This window comes from Symphodus melops (genome assembly GCF_947650265.1).
Source record: "Symphodus melops genome assembly, chromosome: 7".
NCBI lineage: Eukaryota > Metazoa > Chordata > Actinopteri > Labriformes > Labridae > Symphodus > Symphodus melops.
Genome location: NC_136697.1, coordinates 27,382,260 through 27,404,517, shown reverse-complemented (window position 1 = coordinate 27,404,517; position 22,258 = coordinate 27,382,260). Strand labels below are relative to the sequence as shown.

The following is a 22,258-nucleotide window of genomic DNA, read 5'->3' as shown; positions in this document are numbered from 1 at the left end:
CATTGTATCTGCACTTAACCGAGCTGAGCTCAACACAATGTCTCGTTTGCCAAAAGAGAACAAAAGTGATGACGTATTTTTGTAGTCCAAGCAGGAAGTAGCTTCGCCATGGGTTCGAACCTGAATTCTCCTTTTGCATTTTGGATCACAGTAAATAATCTCTGTGTCAAACACATGTTTCTATGTGTAACTGTTTAGTTCAGCTGGATAATCGTTACAGATGAACACCATTTATACGAAGCTTGAAGAGTTAATGCAGCCGAGAGAAGTAAAAAGCTAATGTGATGCTACAAGCTAACTACACCGTGTATATTGATTGGTATTGATAGTGGAACCCACACAAGGTTACCAGGTGCAACTCTCTAATCGGTCAGAGGGTGGCGTGTATAGCCCAAAAACTTTAATAGAAAAAAAAACACACTTTACTCAACGGAGAAGAAGCATTGTAACCGAGGGTGTTTAGGATTCATGTACTTGGGAAAATATAAAATAATGTACGGAGTCTTCGATGAGTTGAACATTGCACGTCTGCTCCTTTATTGCCGCACACGGCGGGAGAACCCCGCACGGGTCCCGAACCACACTCTCCCATTCCTTGAACCTTTCAAAATAAGAGCTGCCGATATAGGCTATATACTGCTTTACCAGGTAACTCAAATAATATAATAAATTAGCTTACATACCTCCCCTCCTCCGAAAAGAAACGTCCTCGTTTCACAAAATTAAGAGCATAAATTCAAGAAACATGTACAAAAACAGAAACCTGCCACTAGAACACAATTATCACAGCAAATAACTGCCTCACATAACAACACAGCGTCAACACCATATTCCCCCACAATCCCAATCGTACACCAGATATAGCTGATACACAGGGAATAGTGTTCGGACACATCATTGGCATTGATACAGCCTGCCATAATAGTAAGACAACATTTCACCATGAACACTCACATCTTTTTTTTTTCATTTATTAGTTGAACAAAACAAGTCACTTTTAAATGGCAAAGTCTTTGAAACGAACTGGCTGATTCACAGTCCTGCCAAAACGAGACACAGTCCGTTCTGGCTTGCTGGCGGTCGTGTCCAGTGCAGCCCCAGGGCCACCATCAGCCAGAGGTTCTTCAGGCCCCCGGTCCCCATGTGTCGACCCCTCCTCCAGCAGTGAGGGAGCGTGGATGGGAGAAGCTGAGATGCTATCTGAAGAATCAGCAGGCAATGGCAGTGTGTGTAGGGTCTCAGCCTGTCAGCCAGAGAAGTCACAAAGTCGGCAAGAGAAAAAAAAACATGTCCCGGTGCACCGCTTGAGGCGGCACCAAAACATCCCGGAACACGTGCCTCCCGTCCATGGCACAAAACAACAACACAAAAAAAAACAAGGCGTGTAGTTGGTGGAGGATACAGGTGAGGTCCTCAGGCGAGATGCGGCACAGACTCGTGTACCATCCTCACTGTACAAGCTAGGCTAAGCGCGTGTTAGCAGTGGCTAACATCGGCTAACTATCTAAAACTTTAACAAACTTATCTTACGGCGGGTCCTCAAAGCATCCCACCGCTGCCACCAATGTAACCGAGAGTGTTTATGATTCATGTACTTGGGAAAATATAAAATAAAGTACGGAGTCTTCGATGACTTGAACATTGCACGTCTGCTCCTTTATTGCCACACACGGCGGGAGAACCCTGCACGGGTCCTGAACCACACTCTGCCGTTCCTTGAACCTTTCAAAATAAGAGCTGCCGATATAGGCTATACACTGCTTTACCAGGTAACTCAAATAACATAATAAAATAGCGTACAGCATCAAGGACTGGTATGAGAATATCACCCAAAGGATTGAAATTTACATAGAAAATTCTAGTTGAAAATATTTAAATATTGTTTGTGCATTAGGTTGAAAGCTGTGAACGAGAGAACTAAGCTGCATGACTCAGTGAGCTAGCCTACTCAAGCTTTCGCCGGTAAGGATGCTAATGCTAACGCGAGTGTTATGCTAATTGCGCTAGCTCAATTGTGGCGCAAAATACTGTTTTTCTAAAAACCAATCGGAGTCATTTATGCTGTTTGAGATGTGTATAAAAGATCGCTAATAGCGCTAGCCGCGTGCTAATCATTAGCATTTAAATTTTAATGTGTCTTGATTTTAGCTCTTGAGCTAGCCAGCTAGGCTAGCCATCACTGTAGCAGCTCTCTGGTAGTATTCACACCATTCAAGGTTCCTTTATATTCAGTATTATTGACTTAGAAGTCACTGGATTCAGGGAGTGTTTATCCTCTTCTTTATCATGTAAGATAAGGGTGATTAAATTCATTTAATTGCCAATATACATTTCAATTTATCACATAAATTAAGTTATTCCTTCTTTCCCTCTGTACTTTCTGTTTATACATTTATACCTATATTTGAACTGATTCAGGCTCGTACATTACCTCAGCTCCACACTCATAGTCTTACCTCCTGGATTGAAATACAAAAACCTTTCATGGTGGTACGCGCAATAACAGTTTTAAAATCTGTTTCCCCCTCACATTATACCCCCCTTCTCTTTTGAAAAATAATCTTTGTAAATTAACAGGTAATAAATTATTTTTTGCTGTAAAGGAAATTTGTGCCTTATTTGTGCCGTTTGTAATTCTACAATATAGAATAATATCATTGCACGTTAAAGCACCTTTGGATGATGCTGTTTGCTTTACAAGTATTGAGAGAAGACTAAAGCACTTTTCTAACAGAAACATTTGTTTTGTGCTCAAAAAAGTGTTAAACTAAACTTGCATGATAACAGTTCATAGCTAAAGCTGGCGTCAACTATCTCAGTCCTCCCTTTACTGCAGCACCGAGGCCGGATGTCCGCCCACACTGTACCACTAAATCGTCTCTGACACTCAACCAAAGCTCATGATTTTAGTTGTCTTATATGTGGATCAAACAGCATCATAAACACACACACACACACACACACACACACACACACACACACACACACACACACACGCACACACACACATCAAAACTCTGGTTTCCCCTGGCAGCTGGAGGTCTGCAGTTATTTCCTGTCACAATTCTCAAATATCTTTGTGATTAGAATGGGAAACCACTTTAAACAGGCGTGCCGGCTGAGACCATTGTGTTTACAGATGCTGTCTGACAGTATGAGCATGCACAATCAGGAATAAAAGACCTGAGGCGGGGGAATCAGCTTGTGGCTAAATCTGTCACTCGATGAGAAGACAGCAGCCCTAACAGGAAAGAAGGAACCGGCAGTGTCCGAACAACGTTAGCAAGTCATGGTGGAATGAATTTGAGCTTGTATTGCACTTTCCTAGTGTTGTGAATACTGAAAGCGCCTTTTAAATTTCCCTCGGGATCAATGAAGTATCTATCTATCTATCTATCTATCTATCTATCTAACACTGCAGGTCATTCACACACTCACTTTTTTTTTTTTCCGGCACAGTGGTCGCCAGTATAAGTCCTTGCGTGGACCAAGATTTGTAAGTTGGTAGCTGGAGAGGTGCAAGGGTACTTCTCAAGTACTGCCCAGGTGTCCTTGAGCAAGGCACAGAACCCTTCAGAGCCCTGTTGAGCTTTTCTGTGTAGCAGAAAGTGTAAAGCAGAATTTCCCTCAGGGATTCATAAACAATGTCAAATCGAAAAAAAGAAGCCAACAAAGAAGTTGGAGTCCTGGCCAATGACTCTTCTGACATGTGGCTGCAGGAGGCGGGGAATCGAACCCCTGACCGTCCGGTTTGAGAGACGACCAGCTCCACCATCTGAGCCTACTACTGCCCTTTATTAGTTTTCAGAAAAAAAACGCAGAGGTCAACTCAAAGTTCAGGCTGCGTTGAACATTTTATTGACAGTCTGGAGTTAAATCACATAGAAGAAGAATCACGATACACCCGGCAGGTCCATGGAAAGTCTTTCAATATTTCTCTCTTCACTGAGTTGTGAACCTTTCTATGTTTTTCTGCATGTGTTAGAAATGAACCGAGTCATTGGAGGCACTGAACAAACGAGACATTATCTCCAGAGTTACACTAACAGAAGGCATCATATGATTCATTCAACAGATGATACTTTATAAAACAGTGAGGAGTGTACAGTCGAAGAACGCACGACTTCCTCTGTGGGAGACGCTTTAAATAAATCACATTTAAGGTGCAAATGGATCCCACCATGTGACGAGCAGTGATCGAAGTGGATTTAAGACTTGACCAGTGACACGTGGGATCAGGTCTAAACCGGTTCCTGTTCTGCTGGTCGAGTCTGATTCATATTTAACAAAGGGGATTTTTTTTGTTTTTTGTTGTTTTCTTGTGATATTTTCCTGAAAAAAAAATGCAGCAAACTTGAAGTGGCTGCACACGAGACAACTTCCATATGTGAACAGATTAAAAACATGGAGGAGACGTCAGACATCAGGAACGATTGATTCGATAAGACAGGGTTCCTGATGACTGTAATAATGACCATAATCAGATTCAGTAACTTGATGATTTTTTCTTTCCAAAGCTCACTCATGACTCGATGGATGATTAGCTGAACGCACTCTGTGATAAACATGTTAATGGTTAAATATGTCAACGTCTCAAAAAGAGATTTCCATGCATAGTGTTTAGAGAGCGGCAGCGTGTAAATAAAAGAAACTGGACATATTAATGTTTCATGACAACAACAAAAAAAACATATAAAATTAGAAAAAAGGAAAATAAAAAAAAGTTTATTACTTTATCCAAGCTGTGGTGATATACGAACGCCTTTTGATTATCACTCAGGTGTAGTTTAATAAAACAACTTAAAAACACGTCGAGTGAGACTCTTTATTCACTCATTCATTAAAAACATCAATAACCCAAAGTATGACGCCCCCCCCGTCTCCCCCAAATATCACGTCACTGTTCGCGAGGTTCAGGAGATGTTTGCTTCATTATTCGCGTTTAAATCAGCCAACCTGTCAGGTCCTGTGTCCACTCTGTCCCGTCTCCATGACAACAGTGTGTCAACAATGACCGCTGCTACGTTACGAGAGTTTTATATTTCATATTTCATATTTCGTTTTTACCCGATCAGACGATGTGGGTTCGAGACACGATCCGTCGGCAGCAAAGATAATATGTATATATGTGGAAAAAAGCGCTGAGAACCTTTCTGAGAAAAAAAAAAAAAAAACATTTTCAACTCAAAGTGCTCGGGAGTGGGCGCACATTTGCTTCGTCTCCGTGCATAAAAACACTGAGCGGACACGGGGCCTTCAGGCATCTTATAATCATTCCTGAACCTGCCTGATTAATGAACTGAAGAGTCTCGAAGGTTTTCCAAATTCATCCCTGGTGCTAAAAACAAAAACCTCAGTGGTCTTTGAAAATAAATAGATTCATAAATAAGAAGTCGGTGGTTCGTGCAGATTTGCTCAGGGGGGGGGGAAATAAATAAATTCAGTGACTTTCACCTGTTTCGTCCTGCAGATGGCGTGATGGCACAGCTAGATGCTGAGAAAGTCGACGAGGGGAGAAATAAGGCAAACATCTTTTAGTTTGGATGAAGATGAATCAGTGACTATGACTCACTACACAGGATTACAATCATTTCACTTCTTACATCTGCTGGATCAGGATTCTACATGATTGATTTCCGTGCGTTCTGTTCACGGCTTTCAGCTACGATGATCCTGCTTTAAAGGACACTTCCACCATCTGATCAGGTCGAAATGTCGACGTGAGCTCGACAGAAAAAGGTTAAATGGAAAGTGTTTTTTCAAAACCCCAAACAGTCCAGAACCAGACCAGAACTCCCCCCCCCCCCCCCCCCCCCCCACCTCCGCTCCGTACTTCTTCCTCCTCCTCTGCTGACTCTTCATCGGATTCATCAGTGGCGTCTCAGGAGTTTGGAGAAGAATCCAGACGAGGTCGCCTTGTCACTCTTTTCCCCAGCTGCCTCCCCTCCGGCCCGGGTCTTCACCTCCCCGAGCCCCAGCTCGCCCTCCAGTTGCTCCAGCTCCGACTGATCCAGCAGCTCAAAGTCTTCGACCTCGCTGTCCGACTCTTCGGCCAGCTCCAGCAGCCTCGCCGAATCTGGGAGTCCTGACCGCCCAAAGTCACTGAACGCCGTGCAGCCGACCGCCGCTTCTATCCTCTCCTGAATGGCAGCTGTGACGGCGGCGGCGATGGCGTCGCCTGCCATCTGATTGACTAATTCGAGGGCGTCTGCGGGTTGGTCTTTGTGAGGAGCGGGCGTGTGCGTGGATTTGATTGGCTTCTGGGGCTGATGTGGCGGCAAGGGAAGGCCGAGGCTGAGGTCGTCGTCGTCGTCGCCGTTTGTGGTCGCGCCGTTGTCGAGTGAGGGGAATTCTGGAAGGCCACCAGTGAAGGCTTCTTCTCTGTCGAGGTCTGTGAGGTCGAGGGAGACAAATATTTACTGCAAGCTAAAGAAGAGTCAACTTTCAGCTGCGTTCCAGAAATCAAACATGGACGTTAATGAACGTACCCTCGGAGTTCTCGGTCTGTGGCGTGTGACCCTCCGACAGGTTGAAGGTACCGTTGTCCGTCCACGTCACGTCAGACACCTCTGTGTCCGATACAGACATCTCCTTACACACCGTGGAGTCCAGCTGCAGGAGAAATCCCCACAGGAGACGTCAGCTTTTAGAGAGCAGTGCAGGAACATTTTTTATGCCTCCACATCAGCAAAGGTTTCGATTCTGATGTGGATCATGTGCATTCAATTCCAATTATCCTCAACTGGAGCCAGATTGTCCGCCAGCAGAGGCCTAATCATACGACACGAGATGGTGATCAACAAACCTTGGGAAACATGGAGGAGAGATCGGACTCGACGCCCTCTCTGTCAGCCTGAGTCTGCAGGATTCTCCTCTCTGAAGGAAGAAAACATGAACGCAGCTGATTCAGGGTTTTTTTTTTAAAATCACATGGATTCTAAAAAGGGAGAAGGAAGCTTTATGTCTTTCGAAGGGCAGAAGTGAACACAAGCCACTAACATCGGTACTTACTGTGGTTTTCTTTAATTTTCTGAAGAAACTCGGCGATGCCAAAGTCCAGCTTCTGCAGAACTGGCTCCAGCCACAAACCCACGTCGTAAGATGAAATCAGAGGCCACAGGAAAACACCGAGCACTGCAGAGAGAAGCCAAAGAGGGACACAAAGACGGAGAGAAAACCCCGTTATAAACCATTTAAAGAAGCTGTAAACATTCACTCAGACGTTTAACATCTCTCTTTGAGATGATCAGCTGTTACGCTGATGACACACTGATATCTATACATGTGTGAACACAAACTGTTTCTCCTGCCAGACATCAAGTCTGAGTGAGCTGATGTGAGGAGGCAGCAGGATGTCATCAGGAGGATTCACCTCGAGTGGAGTGACGTTTATATCCTGTAACTGCTGCATCGAGTGTAAACACGCGAGCGCTACGATCTTCATGCTGCTGCTTTATCTTCTCTGTAGCTTTGATACAAAGGCAGATATTCTCATTATAGGGTTGTATAGCAGACTCTGACCTCAGGAGACCTTAGGGTCTTAGGGTCCCCCTCCTGACTGACAGACAGACACATGTGTGAACAGCCAGGTCAGGAGAATATCCGGAGCAGTCCTCCTAAAATGATCTGGATATTTTTAGCAGAGCAGATGTAAAAACAGCTTTTTGTCTCTTTCAGTGTCATCGCTCCGTAACTCTGGATGCTAGTTTGAGTTTGAAGCTTCGCCAGTGGAGGGAGATGAAAATGCATCCTACCACCTTGGCTTGATGTCATTACGAAAGGCCAAAATTAAATTTAAACTTTTTACATCTGTAAATGTGTCCTACCAAACAGAGAAGGTCACAGGTTTAGCATTAGCAGAGACTTAGCTTCAGGTCAATTTAACCAAAAGCAGTAAAACCAACCTGTCAGCCTCCTTAAACGTTCTTTACTCACCTAGAATATATGAGATAACAATCCCTGGAATGTAGCGCCCTAAGACGGCGAAGAAGGTGCAGAAACTGCAAACCAGCAGACAAAACTGGAAGAAAGAGAAAATAAACAGAATGGAAAAAACAAAACAAACAAAAGGAATTTTCTACGGTCAGTTTGAGATCAGTGCAGGAAGCCGACTCTGATTTAAAAATCAAAGAAAGTCAAAACATCAATCTGCATCGTCATCTTTAAGATAAGCCTTTATTTTAATAATCCCAAAGCATGCCTGTTTCACGTTTTCTGCCCAGCTGTGCATCATCCATGTGTTACGTACGAAGCCCCCCCCGTCCCTCGTGGATCACCTGCTGTGATATGAAACTGTGTTTTTGGTTACATGTAGGTTTCATCTTTTCCTTCTCTGCCTCACCTTGCCCGGGTTTTGCTGCTTGAAAGCCGATGTTTCCTGCAGGAAAAGTTTGAGGGCGTCGCTGAGCTGAGGTCCGGTCCCTGATTGGCTGTCCTGACCGGAGTCGATGATCTCCCAGCTACAAGACAAAGACGTGCAGAGTCAGGGTTAGCCATGTTTACGATCACTCACAGAGGATTCATCTGGGTCTGATAGATTCGGTTTGAACAATTATAGGAAAAATATTTTCCTATAATGACCGAGTTCCTTAAACACAACACAAATAATCAGTGAGTATGTTCTTCTTCTTCTTGACTCAAACTGAGCTTTTATACACAAGGGGAGGAGCCGTCCATGTAAACACAGCTCTGACAACAACACAGCCAGCAGGACTCCAGCTTCTCTATGTGAAGGCGAAGCTTGGGGCGCAGCGTTAGATTCAATCAATATCAAGTCAGAAATATACTTATTTCTCTTCCCAAGACCCCCCCCTCCTGTATCTGCTCGACTTCAAGGAACCCGCATGAGAAATTACAGTATCTCATTTACTCCCACCGATCCAGTCCTGTCTCACATAACCCTTCCGAGGAAAGGTCAACCCGCTGCTCCCCTCTCCAGGCCCCCAGCAGGCCTCCCGACTACCAGTGAAACACGATGGCTGGGACATGTGACGGCAATACTGTGAAGCCATTAAAGCAGTAAGTGGACAGATAAGCAACTCTCCGTTCCAAGAAAGACAGACATTTTCCTGGATAGACATGTCAGGCTTTGTGGATTCAGTGTCAGTGTCGTCACAGATCACCTACAGCGAGGAGAACGGCTCGTTACAGTTTGTTTACCGGCCAACGTGGACACAAACTCTGTAACTCCGAGGTGCCAGGGTTCATGAGGTGCAAGCAGGGCCATGTTCAGTTGTAGAAAAGAATATTTCAAGTTGTTCAATTGAATCATTTCTGAAGAAGGGATGAGAGGGGGGTCCGAGTCCGAGTCGTCTGTTGGATCAAACTTTGAATGATCAAAACTGGGACGAATGAGAAACCTCTCAGCAGAGACGAGCCCTCGTGATGTCATCACACCACAGGACATGCAGGATCGAGTACAGTGGTCCTAGTCTCAGGGTCTAGTACAGTGGTCCTAGTCTCAGGGTCTAGTACAGTGGTCCTAGTCTCAGGGTCTAGTACAGTGGTCCTAGTCGCAGGGTCTAGTACAGTGGTCCTAGTCTCAGGGTCTAGTACAGTGGTCCTAGTCTCAGGGTCTAGTGCAGTGGTTCTAGTCTCAGGGTCTAGCACAGTGGTCCTAGTCTCAGGAGCTAGTACAGTGGTCCTAGTCTCAGGGTCTAGTACAGTGGTCCTAGTCTCAGGGTCTAGTACAGTGGTCCTAGTCTCAGGAGCTAGTACAGTGGTTCTAGTCTCAGGAGCTAGTACAGTGGTCCTAGTCTCAGGAGCTAGTACAGTGGTTCTAGTCTCAGGGTCTAGTACAGTGGTCCTAGTCTCAGGGTCTAGCACAGTGGTCCTAGTATCAGGAGCTAGTACAGTGGTCCTAGTCTCAGGAGCTAGTACAGTGGTTCTAGTCTCAGGGTCTAGTACAGTGGTCCTAGTCTCAGGGTCTAGCACAGTGGTCCTAGTACTGGGAGCAAACTTTAACGAAGATGAAGCCACAGAACATTGGGACGGGGGCAAAAGAGTAAAACTGATGTTACTGCTTGATGCCTGATTTGATTTGGTTTTAATTTAAGGTTCGATCTAAAACTTACACAAATATATTTTAATCAAACGAAAACACAAAAACGAAGAAGCCGTATCCTGAAGCAGAGACTTTGATTTAAAAAAAAAAATGAGACTCCATTTGGGGTTTTTAATGGTCTCTGACTGCTGGAGGTTTTCAGTGAAGCACATCTCCATAGATTTTGGCTTCAACATGTTCCAGAAGTATTTGCACAACTTGACAAGAATAACTGTCATCGCAACACACAGGGGTTGTAAATCAAGACTTTCAGCCCTCAAGGCAGTCACATGCTGTTTGAGCTCATCGAACCCTCAGTATGCTAAGAAGCTAATGTATCTGGTTTCATCTCTCTGGATCCTCACAGACCATGTGGACCGCTCAACCAGCCAAGAAGTCCCCCCCCCCCCCCCCCAAGCACTGTAGTTCATTAGAGGAATGTGCAACATTCAACGTGGAAAACGACAACGACAACGTGGAACATGAGCAGCTGTCGGGCTCGATATGACTTTTTTTATCCAACCAGTAATCTCTGAAACAACACGGGGGGAGCGGCACGTCTGAGTCCCTAACAAGCCCAGTGACGAAGCTTTAAATATAGAACCAGACAAACAATGCGAGGAATGGCGGCAAAAACATCCCAGCTCTTCACTTGTGAAAGAGAGGGAGGGCGTAAATATGTTTACCCACCTGTCTGTTCTGGTAAGCACCACAGAAAGCTCCACTCTCAGGCCACTAATACCTGTTTATGTTCCGAGCGCTGATGTATATTCTGCGGGCTGGCATTTAATGGAGTGAGAAAGTCAATGCCCGCCTGCCATGTGGTGGCCCAAGACATGACCCTGAAAGCCACGAGTAACACAAGACACGGATGTTATGGACAGATGAGGGGAGTGATGACGCAACCATCTCTACGGCTTTCCAAGTAGACCTCTGACATCTTGTGAAAGGTGCCAAAGTGTGAGATGAGAAGCCGGATTTAATGTCAGATCGTAGCTATGCAATCTAAACACGCTGAATAACAAGATTATCAGTCCCCACCACGTGAGAGCTGATTAATCCTTTAAAGTCTAGTTCAACCAAAACAATCACAAAAAAAACGCTGACTCAGTTTAACCCCAAACATGTATATGCTCGCCAATTTCATCATCTATTAATGTCTTACAGGAGATGTTGTCCAATGGCTTTTTAGGAATGTCATGTTTTTGTGAGTGATCATCTTGTCTTCATCACAAATCATAACACAATAAATGCATAAACAGCATCTCTGCCTACATCTTCTGGAAATTGAACATAGATCTAAGAAAGATATCGGCCGATATTTTAGTATTGGATTTTTCCAGTATCGGCCCCAAAAACCCACATTGGTCGGGCCCCAATTATTTCTTCAGTTTAGGACTTTGACTGCGTATTCTGCAGCCTGTGTAACAGAGCACCAAGGCTGAGAGGATGGACTGAGCTGCGTTTAGGTTACCATGTATAAACATGTTAAAGATTCCTGTCATTTGTTTGAGAGAGCATCCTTCTGTTTGCATCATTAGTGCTCCATCCTTTATTTTCATTCCAGCTCAAACTGCGTAATTGAGCGACCAGTTTCCCCCCAAAGAAGAAAAGTTTTCTTTAAATTTTTAACCTGAAATCATCTTTGTTAAAAGTAACCACTGGCATCCATTGAACTAAAAACAAGATGTCTGAGGCGTTGATCTCAACAATGACAAAGAGAAAGAAAATGATTCACACGAGGTGAACACAGAATACACACACACACACACACACACACACGTCCAGTCATACCTGAGTCCTGCCCCACGATCTTCAGGAGACATCTCCAGATCTTTGAGGAGTATCTTCACAGAGAGAAGAAAGTTGCCAAACGCAGGACAGTCGAGAAGGAAACCGAACGGAGAGTCTGACTTTATCGTAGTAAAACAGTTTCTACAGTACGTGCTCCACGGTGCGACAGCAGCTTGTGTTTATCGTCAATGAAGCTCAGGTTGGAGTATTTTAAGCGGCCTCGTCTAAAAATAACACGGTCACACTACATTCCTACTGGCAGCCATCAGGAGGACACAAGGATGGGGGTCTGGGGGGTCTGGAGGGGGGGGGGAGGGGGGTTGAGACAGCAACAACCCCAAACCACATAACACACCTCCTCGTGTGTCAGTGACAGCCGGATGAGAGCGGGACTGTGTTGTTTATTTGATGGTGATGACGCCGCTTCGTTTGCTTGTGACTCTATTGATGTGAAACTCATCTCTCATGTGTGAACCGAATCTTTCGTTTCCTTTTTAGGGGCGTGGAGGTGAACTTCGGTTAAGGACAGTGGCGTGGGCAGTCGGTCACAGGAAGGGTCGTTTTACATGACGACATCAAACTTTAAAAAAGCTGCGTTACTTCATGTTGTATAAATTAAACTCTCAGGATTATTTACTGGCAGAGTAAATTATTCTTCACCTCAACAAACACAGTAGTTCAAACAGGTGTGGGTGAAGTGGGCGTGGCCTATGACCAGTTCATAGCAATCACAGCACTGTTTTCCCACCAAAGAACAGCACGTGCACAAAACTATACGTGCCGACTGATATCGGATTCTTGAAGCCGATAACGATTACGAGATTGGTGAAGGAAGAGGATTAAATAAACATATCGGTCGATATCTTTGTCAGATCTTCCATCTGTAGATATAGATATTCATATTTACTCTGTTGATCCTAAAAAAACAGTTGGGATAAAAGATTTATAACAAGAGACAAGAGGGTCACTAAACTGGAAAGTGACACTGCCTTACACTCTAATCCATAGAGCGCCCTCTGCTGGTGACAGCCAGATCAAAAACTGCTCATGTTATACAATGAAACTCAAATAAAATATTTTTTGACTGGTGAATGATGTTCACTTTAAATAAGCGGGGACGACTTCCCGTATCATGAGTCAACCTGCAAAACAATGTACAAGAGTAACACGATTTCAGCGTGCTCGTACAAATGAGGAGGTCATAAAAACTGACAACGTTGGAAAAACATCATTTTTGGTTTTATTTTGACTGTGCTCTAATTTTTTTAATTAATGGCACAATTTAAATACATAACCTATTATTGATTGTCTATCTCCCTTATAGCTGAGGTTGATAATATGACGCACTATTTCAGATGAGGTCTTAAAGAGCAGGATAAAAACTCTCTTGTTTCATTTGATCGAATCAGCCGTCTGTGATGAAACACTCGCGTCTGGTTTGTTGTGTTGTTTTCTACCAGTTTGCCTCCGTCCAATCAGAGAGGTCGCTCTAAAGCACACCCCCACTGTGTCAGGAGATCTGATTGGCTCGACTGCTTCCTGTCACAGCTCCGAGTCAGTGGAGAAACAGCTGAGTCACACACACACACACACACACACACACACTCACACACTGCGCTCAGGTTTCACAACTCTGAAGACACTCTGTGTTTGTTGTGGGAACAAACAGCAGCACAGAAAGTTTTTTCCTTGAACATCAAAAACAAATTCCATTTCAACTCACATGACGTCTGTCCACATGTGAGGACGATGACTCTTTTTTATAGTTACACACACACATGATGGTGATGCTCTGCATGTCCTCCTTCTAACTTTAGATTCTGCTCCTGAATGCTCTGGATTTGATTGGACCAGAGAAGGTAGGCGGGGCTTTGAAGGCCGTTTTGGACGCCCCTGGGTTTGCCAGATATGAGAGCAGTTATCAGGTGAACAGGTGTTGCAGCGATGGAAGCGGGCAGTGGAACTGCTTCAGATAGAAGTGATTGTACCCGAGCTAAAAAGCCTCTGCATGTTTCTAATAAGCTCCAGCAGCAGAAAGCTGCTCAAACTAGGATCAATGTTGGAGATGAAACATGGAGAGAGGTTAGAACGCAGAAAGCTTTACAGAGCCATGCAGAGCTGGCTAAACACTGAAGCTACAGTGTCCACCACATGCAGAGCTGGCTAAACACTGAAGCTACAGTGTCCACCACATGCAGAGCTGGCTAAACACTGAAGCTACAGTGTCCACCACATGCAGAGCTGGCTAAACACTGAAGCTACAGTGTCCACCACATGCAGAGCTGGCTAAACACTGAAGCTACAGTGTCTCTACATGCAGAGCTGGCTAAACACTGAAGCTACAGTGTCTCTACATGCAGAGCTGGCTAAACACTGAAGCTACAGTGTCCACCAACATGCAGAGCTGGCTAAACACTGAAGCTACAGTGTCTCTACATGCAGAGCTGGCTAAACACTGAAGCTACAGTGTCCACCAACATGCAGAGCTGGCTAAACACTGAAGCTACAGTGTCCACCACATGCAGAGCTGGCTAAACACTGAAGCTACAGTGTCCACCACATGCAGAGCTGGCTAAACACTGAAGCTACAGTGTCCACCACATGCTGACCTGTGTGAGCATCCACTCTAGAGAGGAGGGGGCGGAGCCAGCTCTCTGTGATGATTCGAGTTTAGACTGCAGTACACATTTTAACCACTAGGGGTTAGAGTTACTTTTTTTGGGAGGGGTTGGGCAATTAGTTTCCATAGCAACACAGGAAACTCATCCTCGTCAGATTCTGTAATTCTTGTATTATTCTCGGGGTGCCCCCGATCTCAGGCCTTCAGACGTTCAGTTGAACATTTCATTTCCTCAGGACAACTTTCTGATGATGACAGACAGAAACAGGATATAAACAATGTTGTCCTGTCAGAGTCTGACACTGCTGACCCATAAACCAGAGCCTTACATTGGCTGATCTAAAATAGGCCGTCAGTGTGTGTGCATATATGCATATGTATATATATGTGTGTGTGTGTGTATATATAAACGTGTAGAGTTGAACTACTTGACAGCAACAGGCTGATAAGGAATAAACAGCTGATGTGCTCTCAGTCCAGAGATGTGTGCACATTGAAGGAAAGGAAACCAGGCTGATAAAACGACACACATCAACACTGATAAGAGACGATATTGGTCGTAGAATTAGCCATCAACGCACAGAAACAGTCTGCTGTGATAGATCACCGTTTGTTAAGAACACACCGTTGCCATGGAGAGCAGATGGTTGCTAGGGACAGGCCAGCTTTGGATATATCGTGTCCACACTGCATCCTTTAAATATGAACTTCTCCACTCATATGAACTTCTCCACTCTGGGAATTTCAGTTTTTTTTCCCCCTCGCCAACATGTAGAGCTTATGTGCTGAAGGTGGACAAACGGGAGTGTGGCGCCTCGTGTGGCGAGTTGTTCACCACACTCACCTTTACTAAGTAGATTCGTATCGTAGAGCAGCGGATCGACGGGCTCACACTAACAAAGAGAGACGCTGTTGGCTCAAATAACACAGCTGTCAGCTCGAATTTTAGGTCAGCAGCTAATCTCCCGTGAGCCACGCTCTTTGCCTTGATTTACAATTACCCACAAGACACTCCTGACAGACCACAGCAGGTGACAACAACCGGTCCCACCCTGCTGGCCTAATGTCACAGTGACACAGGGGGCGAGGAAGAAGAGTATTGAGAGGTAGCTATGCAGATGATGACAGAGTAAAGAGCTTGACAGCCACTTTGTTAGAACCCCTTTAAAGTCTAAAACAATCCGGTCTGACTGTTATGTCATGTTTACGTTCAGAGTTTTAGCTTGTTTTCTGACGATAGCACAACACCCACATCAACCCTGACGTATTTAAAGGAGACATAAAACCCTCTTTATCAACCAGGTTGAGTCTCAGAGCTCCTCTTCATCATGTGTGTGAAGTGTGTTGTTGTAAATCCACTCTGATCCTGTATTTGATCATGTCTATAAACCCCTCTATTTCAGCCCTGCTCAGAACAGGCTGTTTCTGTGTCTGTAGCTTTAAATATGTAAATGAGCTGTGTCTGACCACGCCCCCTCTCTCTGGAAGGGCTCGGGTGTACTCACTGCTTTCTGGCTCCATGTCCTATTGTTTACGGTGAGAAGGCAGACTCAGAGGGCAGAACAAACACCTAGCTGTGGGAGTGTCACCCACCTGGGGGAGGGGCTACTGCCCTTTGTGATGTCATGAAGGGAACATCTCCAAACGGCCTGTTTGAGCACACATTTTCTGTAAAGTGGAGCAGGCAGAAGACGGAGAGGATGGACTTTTCTCATCATTGGGGGGTTTGGAGACAGACTAGAGACACATGTTAGAGTCAGAGGAAGATGGGGAAGAGGAGTTTGTATAATATGTGACCTTTAAAGGTTGAAAGTTCTCCAACAGGAGCACATACCATCACTTTACACTCAGGTAGCTCATTGTAAGTCTAGACCCCTGCTACTTCTTTACTGGCTGTCAATCGCTCCATGTCCAAAGTCATCTGAGGTCCCTAAAGCAGACACCCTGTCCCCTTAAGATCCTGGCCGAGGCCGCACCATGTGATGTTTGTGAAGGTAATTCTGAATGTCCTTAAATGGTCAAGAAAATATCTGGGGGGGGTTTTTTCTGAAAGTCTGACTATTGTTGTTGTCCCGGCATGGGAGGTGAGCGTGAAAGCGTCTGTGTGTCTTTGGACCCCGTGAGTCGCCCCTGACCCGGACTCACAGTCTAACAGTTACATAACTCAGATGTGTTGCATCCAGCCTGGCGCCCACAAATCCCTGTCACCTCCCGCTGAATCCCACCGCGCGCCTCCGGGGCCGGCAGCTGCATCAAGTAATCCGGCCCACGCGCACAAAGACATGCGTGCACAGTCACTTTCAAAATGAGTGTTAACCAGGTGACCCCCCCCCCCCCCCCCCCTCCACCCATCACTGGGTCACAAATCAGACGAGTAAATAGGTCAAACATCGGCAGCATGGATTGTGTCACTAAACGTATGTAGGTGTTTATGGTGACGTCTCAGCAGGCTTCAGTGTGAGAAGGAGAAACGGTCTCAGATGATCTGAAAACTCTATGAAACATTAATCTGCATGCAGGTCTGGAGCTAATTCCTGACTTCCTGGGATTCATCACAAATAATCGATCCAACCTCCTTTGTTCAAAAAAAAAAAAAACATTTTGAAAGTCTCAGCTTATAAATGAGTGACCGGCTGAGGACAAACAACGTTCACCGTGAAGAAAAGGAAGTCTCTTCTTTTACTTCTTTAGAGCGTCTCAGACTTTCACTTTTACCTTTCATCAAAATGAACTTTTGTTTGTTGTTAGATATTTGACCTCTGACCCCTGAAAAGTACCTGATTCCTCTTCCTCTTTTTTCTTGACCCAATGCAGCACTCGCTTCAACATTTATTTTTTATGTTGTAAAAGTTATTTTCTTCTCCTCTTGAGGACACACCCGACAAAGTTTCCCCTTTTTTTTATGTATCTTTTACAAATCGACCGTCTTGCCCCGTCAGAGGCAGGACATGTTTAAAAACAGACTATTCTGGGTATTCTGTAATTGTCCCTACAAAATAATGTTTGTGTTTTTATCTTTTGTGGAGAAAAATGAAAATGATTCCTTTCAAAATAAGACTGAAGGAAACCCAACCTCACAGCTTTGAGGTTTTTGTTAGAATTAATTTAATCGTCTTTTTCTCTTAATACTCTTATAATCCTCTGCTGTACTGTATTTATTTTATGCATGTTTAAACTTTTTTAAAACATGCGCCTGGATGAACAAAATAAAAAGGAGTAAATGTGAAAAGTAAAAAAATCAGAAGTATTAAAAAGAAATTGATTATTTGCAGGTTTGGCCTCTTTTCAAACATTCCTTCGACATGTTCCTGACAGTTTGAGCTCCCTGTGATGTGAAAGTGCTGAGGGTTGGATTTAAACCAGATCACACTGTTTGTGCTCAGGCGCCACCAAGTGGTGAAAAGAGGAACACCAAGACATGAACATTTAAGATTAGATCATGGACGAGGAATAAATCACTAAAAAACAGATGTGAAAGAAGTTAAATCTGAGGGTTACACATTCCATCTATTCAGGTGGGCCGGGGACCAGAGGGTCTCGGGTTCGAGTCCAGGTCGGACCAACGTATAAAACAGGGTTTAGCTGCAGTAGAGGTGCCAGCTCACTTCCTCTGGCTCAGGTGAGAACAAGCCGGGCTGAAAACCCAGTAAAGGACCTGCAGCCCTCGGACAGGCTCCACCACAACAAGCACAAACACACGTAAGGACGGTTTCTTCTTCATGCACTAAGACCTCCGAGTGTGCGAGCGTGCACATCGTGAAGTCCTCCTCCTGTGGACGCTCACAGTCAGAGGCGGGATGATTTCCTTCAGTGATGGAGGCTTGTTTTCACTGAGAAAAGATTCTTTACTTTGTCGATAAATCGAGTTTATGTTGAGGTCAAACGAGTCTCATCTTATTCGGTGGCTGAAAATGTAAAAACAGCTCAACTTCAAAACGCTGATTTGGCTCTCGCTCGCTCCCAGCTGATCAACAAACCCCGCCTAGCGTCCCCGAGTCACCTCTCTGTAGTAAATGGACTAATCCTCCATGTAAACACTTTTATTTACCTCAAAGTGAGCGTGTGATTCGAGTCCTGAGAGCGAGCGAGCGAGCCGTCACATGGTCTGAGGAGGATCAGATTAGACGGTCATGTGTGACCGATCAGCTCTGCAGCAGCGTCTCAAAGTTCACCGAACCTGTGGGGACGACTTCACCCTCAGATGGTTGTTTGTTTGTTTGTTTGTTTGTTTTTAATGTAAATGTAAACAATCACAAAGGATGTTGTTGTGTGTCGCCTGAGCGTCCGTCGGACGCACTTCACTCTCTTACCTTGCCGTCATGCGGCGCCACAAACCAGCTCCTGCAGAGGATGAAAAAAACAATCTATTATTTATCACCATTAAAAGGTCACATGACTGATAAGTGACGTCATCATGAGAGCTTTAAAACACGAGGCTGTTTTTGAAACATTCACACAGGTGATAAAAGTCAGACAGGAAAAAAAAAAAACCCTCTCGTGGTGTGTGTGTGCGTGCGTGTTGGACACGCCCCTCAGTCCGGACGCAGCGCCGCGTCCTCTCGTTGTCTCGTGTCTCTATGTGTGAAGAGAACTGGTCGTCCTGGTGTCTCTCGTTCCCGTAATGAGCCCGCTGGTCGTCTTGACCACGACACCATCTGTAAGTGTTAATGCAGATTTCCCTCCCGCCTGTCGTCATGGTAACTGATTAGCAGAAGCGCTCCTGGTCGACAGGCTAAGTGCTGAGTACGGCAGGATACTGGAAACGACAGCGTGCAAACAGGGTCGCTCTGACTCATCACGCCGGAGTCATCCGGGCTCCACCGCTCAAAAGGCCGAATGACATCGTATTAACGCATCACAACACACGTTTACATTCAGCGTCTGCATGTTGACCTTGTCCAATGTGATTCATTAAACACCTTACTAATCATAGCTTTCAGTCACGTGACCACCGCGCCGCTCCTTTAAGTAGCAGCACAACACGTTGAGGTGTCAGCTGACCACCGAAGTCGAAGTGAGATATTAAAATAAATCGGGATCCTCACACAGGACGATATTTGTATCGCTATAAAATGCTAAATCTGTGCAGGTGTTACGCTTTAAATTGAGACCGTGTTATCTGGTGACTTTTAGTCTGTTTGTTCGGCTAACAGGTCTAATAAGAACATTTGACATGATGCTGAAACAAAGAGGCTTTGAACGTCACGTCACGTCACGTCAGTGCTGTCTGCTGATATCTGGCTCTTTACACTGCTGTAGGATGAAAGTCTACAAACGTTTGGAGCGTTAGGGAGAGGACGACCGTCAGCTGTTAGAGAACCGCTGATATCACCGTTTACTACATGAAAGGTCATCTCAATGTCAGAGCTTGTGAAGGAGCCGTTACCTCTGGATCTGGACTGAACGAAGTCTTTGGCGGCCGCAGTGACGACGATCAGAGCCAGCAGGACGGCCGCCAGGCTGTAGGTGTGAAAAGAGCTGAAGGCCACGAACCTGAAGACAAACACGACAGATCAGAGTCAAGGTCAAGTCAGTGTGTGTCTGACGTCACCCGTCTGTTCCTGCAGGGGGCGCTGGAGGCTTTCAGTCCACCTAACTTCTAAATGACACTATCCACTGTTTGTAATTAATATTTATTTTATTTATTGTCAGCTTTTTTTTTTGTATGTTCACTTTTTATTATGTTCAGAATAAATAAATAAACAAATCAAATCAACAGGCTGAGAGCTGAGGCGGGCTTTAAGCCTCCTGACACCACGCCCACCTGTCAATCATGTCACAGCGACACGCCTTCCCATGAACCATATTTAATCATTTATTAGTTGGGGACAGTACGTGTGAATGAACAGCTGTAAAAGATGTCAGATTCTTGTCCCTCAGCAGGAAACAGACACATGACAAAGACAGAAGGATCAAGGTGAAGGTTGGATGTGTTTATGGGTCTCTTGTTGTGAGATCAGAGTATCTGGATATTTAGTTCCTTGGACTGACAGAACAGATTGTCTGAAGGTCGTTGATGAAATCATAATGGAGCCATTTTTTAGGAAAATTCATGAACTTCAGGAGCATTCTCCACCCAGACACATAAAAACACAACAATCTGCCTCTGTGTTTGTCCTTCATCGATGTCAGGAGAGAGAGGACCTGAGAGAGGACCTGAGAGAGGACCTCTTAACATCAGCACACATCTCTGATGTCACGTTCTGATGTGGCGTCTTAACAAGCCGTCCAAACGGGCGGTCCAGGCTCGAACCTGACCTGTCGCTCTGTTCCCCTCTCTCTCTCTCTCTCTCTCTGTTAGAGTCTATCCACTGTCTCTATCTCCACAATAAGAACAAAAAAAATCACAATCAAGCTTTATAGAAATACAGGATATTTGTAAAGTCGGATATCATATTTAAGTGTTTTAATTTTACAACTTTTTGCAGCAAATGAAAAAAAAAAAGAACTTCCTGCACAACTTTTTAGACATTTTCATTCTATTTCATGTTGTTTTGTATTTTTAGTTGGAGAAAAGGCTCCTTTAGAGGCCTTTGTGCTGACACAGATATTCACAAACATGAAGAAATAAAAGGTAAATTAAAGTAGTGTTAAAGCACCAGGATGACACTTGTGACCTTAAACACATGTAAATAAACAGATTAAACTGAAGGTGGCTGTGAAGAACTTGAGATAGAAGTGCTTTTATGGCCTTAAAATCTCCATGTAAGTGTTTTAAAGATAACAAACACATGTAAATGAAGTCTCTCTGAGGTTTTGATTATTTCTTAAGCTCAGTGTTACAGTAAAGGGAGTGTGTCAGATATCCCTGCGTCATGCTGCCTACCAGATCACAGAGTTGGCTGCAGCAAACAGCGCTGAGGTCCTGCACGGTCTCTGCCTCCAGCTGATCAGGCCGGCGAGGCGACACCCTGCCCGGCTCGGAGGCCCCGGGGGCCCGGCAGCCTCCTCCCCTCGGTGTGCCCGGCTCGGAGGCCCCGGGGGCCCGGCAGCCTCCTCCCCGTCGCCCGCACATCCTGGTTCCCGGCTCCCCAGCATTGGACAACGACCGGGGCCAATCTGCTGTGCAGCTCCGCTCCTCCAGCGTCAAGTTCACCGGAGCGTTTACGGCTGTATTTCCGGTGGTTAGACGACCTTTCAAAATAAATGTCCGTCATAAAGAGTCATTTCAGATTACATTGTTTGAGCTCAAAACAATGTTCACCTTATAGAAATAATAAAATAGCATAAATTGAAGTCAAGATTTTGAGGAAACAACCCAAAAATCACCAGCACAAAGACTTTATGACCCATTTTTACCAGCCCTGTTCTGGACCCGAATCAAGACCAGAACTCAGTGCCAAACCCAGTGACCTGTTCCACTTTCCACTTTACCTGCTCAATAAAATCCAGGCAACAGATTGCACACATTAATTAAATCTAACTTTGTTAAAAGTTGAGTTAAAGAATAACCTGTTTAAATTGAGTAGATTCAAATAAAGCACACAAACAAATAAACCAAATTTAAACAGAAATATTAAGTAGATGTCACGGCAAAGATCTCGCAGCAGAGACAACAAATATAGCCACGATTTGTCTCTCAACCGGAAGGTTGAGGGTTCGATCCCCAGCTCCTGCGAGCAACATGTGTCCTTGGGCAAGGCACTTAATCCTGAATTGCTCCCGCTGCTCCTGCCGGTCAAACACTTGTTGCACAAATAGAGTTTCTAAAAAATAAAAATAAACCAGTGGAGGGATGATAGTGGCAACAATGATGCTCCCCCTCTGGCCTACCCATGATGGACTGCCAGCGGGGAGGTCAG

The 22,258-nt window shown here is 44.9% G+C and overlaps 1 protein-coding gene and 1 long non-coding RNA gene across 2 annotated transcripts; one reads left to right on the top strand and one right to left on the bottom strand.

The window, feature by feature from the left end:
* The first annotated feature begins 3,833 nt into the window (after positions 1–3,833).
* On the top strand, positions 3,834–5,425 carry LOC306826842. Its single transcript, XR_013779527.1, has 2 exons — positions 3,834–4,878; positions 4,918–5,425. It is a non-coding gene; the product is annotated as an uncharacterized lncRNA (long non-coding RNA).
* On the bottom strand, positions 4,872–21,569 carry retreg1 (reticulophagy regulator 1). Its single transcript, XM_079348332.1, has 9 exons — positions 21,283–21,569; positions 19,843–19,949; positions 18,767–18,797; positions 8,342–8,459; positions 7,936–8,020; positions 7,012–7,134; positions 6,806–6,876; positions 6,489–6,612; positions 4,872–6,391 (listed from the first exon to the last, which is right to left on the bottom strand). Exons 1-9 carry the CDS (start codon positions 21,492–21,494, stop codon positions 5,871–5,873), a joined length of 1,392 nt encoding a protein of 463 aa, XP_079204458.1. The 5' UTR covers positions 21,495–21,569; the 3' UTR covers positions 4,872–5,870.
* Between the last annotated feature and the right edge of the window lie 689 nt (positions 21,570–22,258).

Bases quoted from the DNA above. Each gene is read 5' to 3' on its own strand.
- retreg1 (XM_079348332.1), bottom strand. From the start codon at position 21,494: ATGCTGGGGAGCCGGGAACCAGGATGTGCGGGCGACGGGGAGGAGGCT. The intron at 6,877-7,011 runs GTAAGTACCGAT...TTCTTCCTTCAG, and splicing joins GAAAATTAAAGAAAACCACA to AGAGGAGAATCCTGCAGACT. The intron at 6,392-6,488 runs GTACGTTCATTA...TCGACCTCACAG, and splicing joins ACAGACCGAGAACTCCGAGG to ACCTCGACAGAGAAGAAGCC.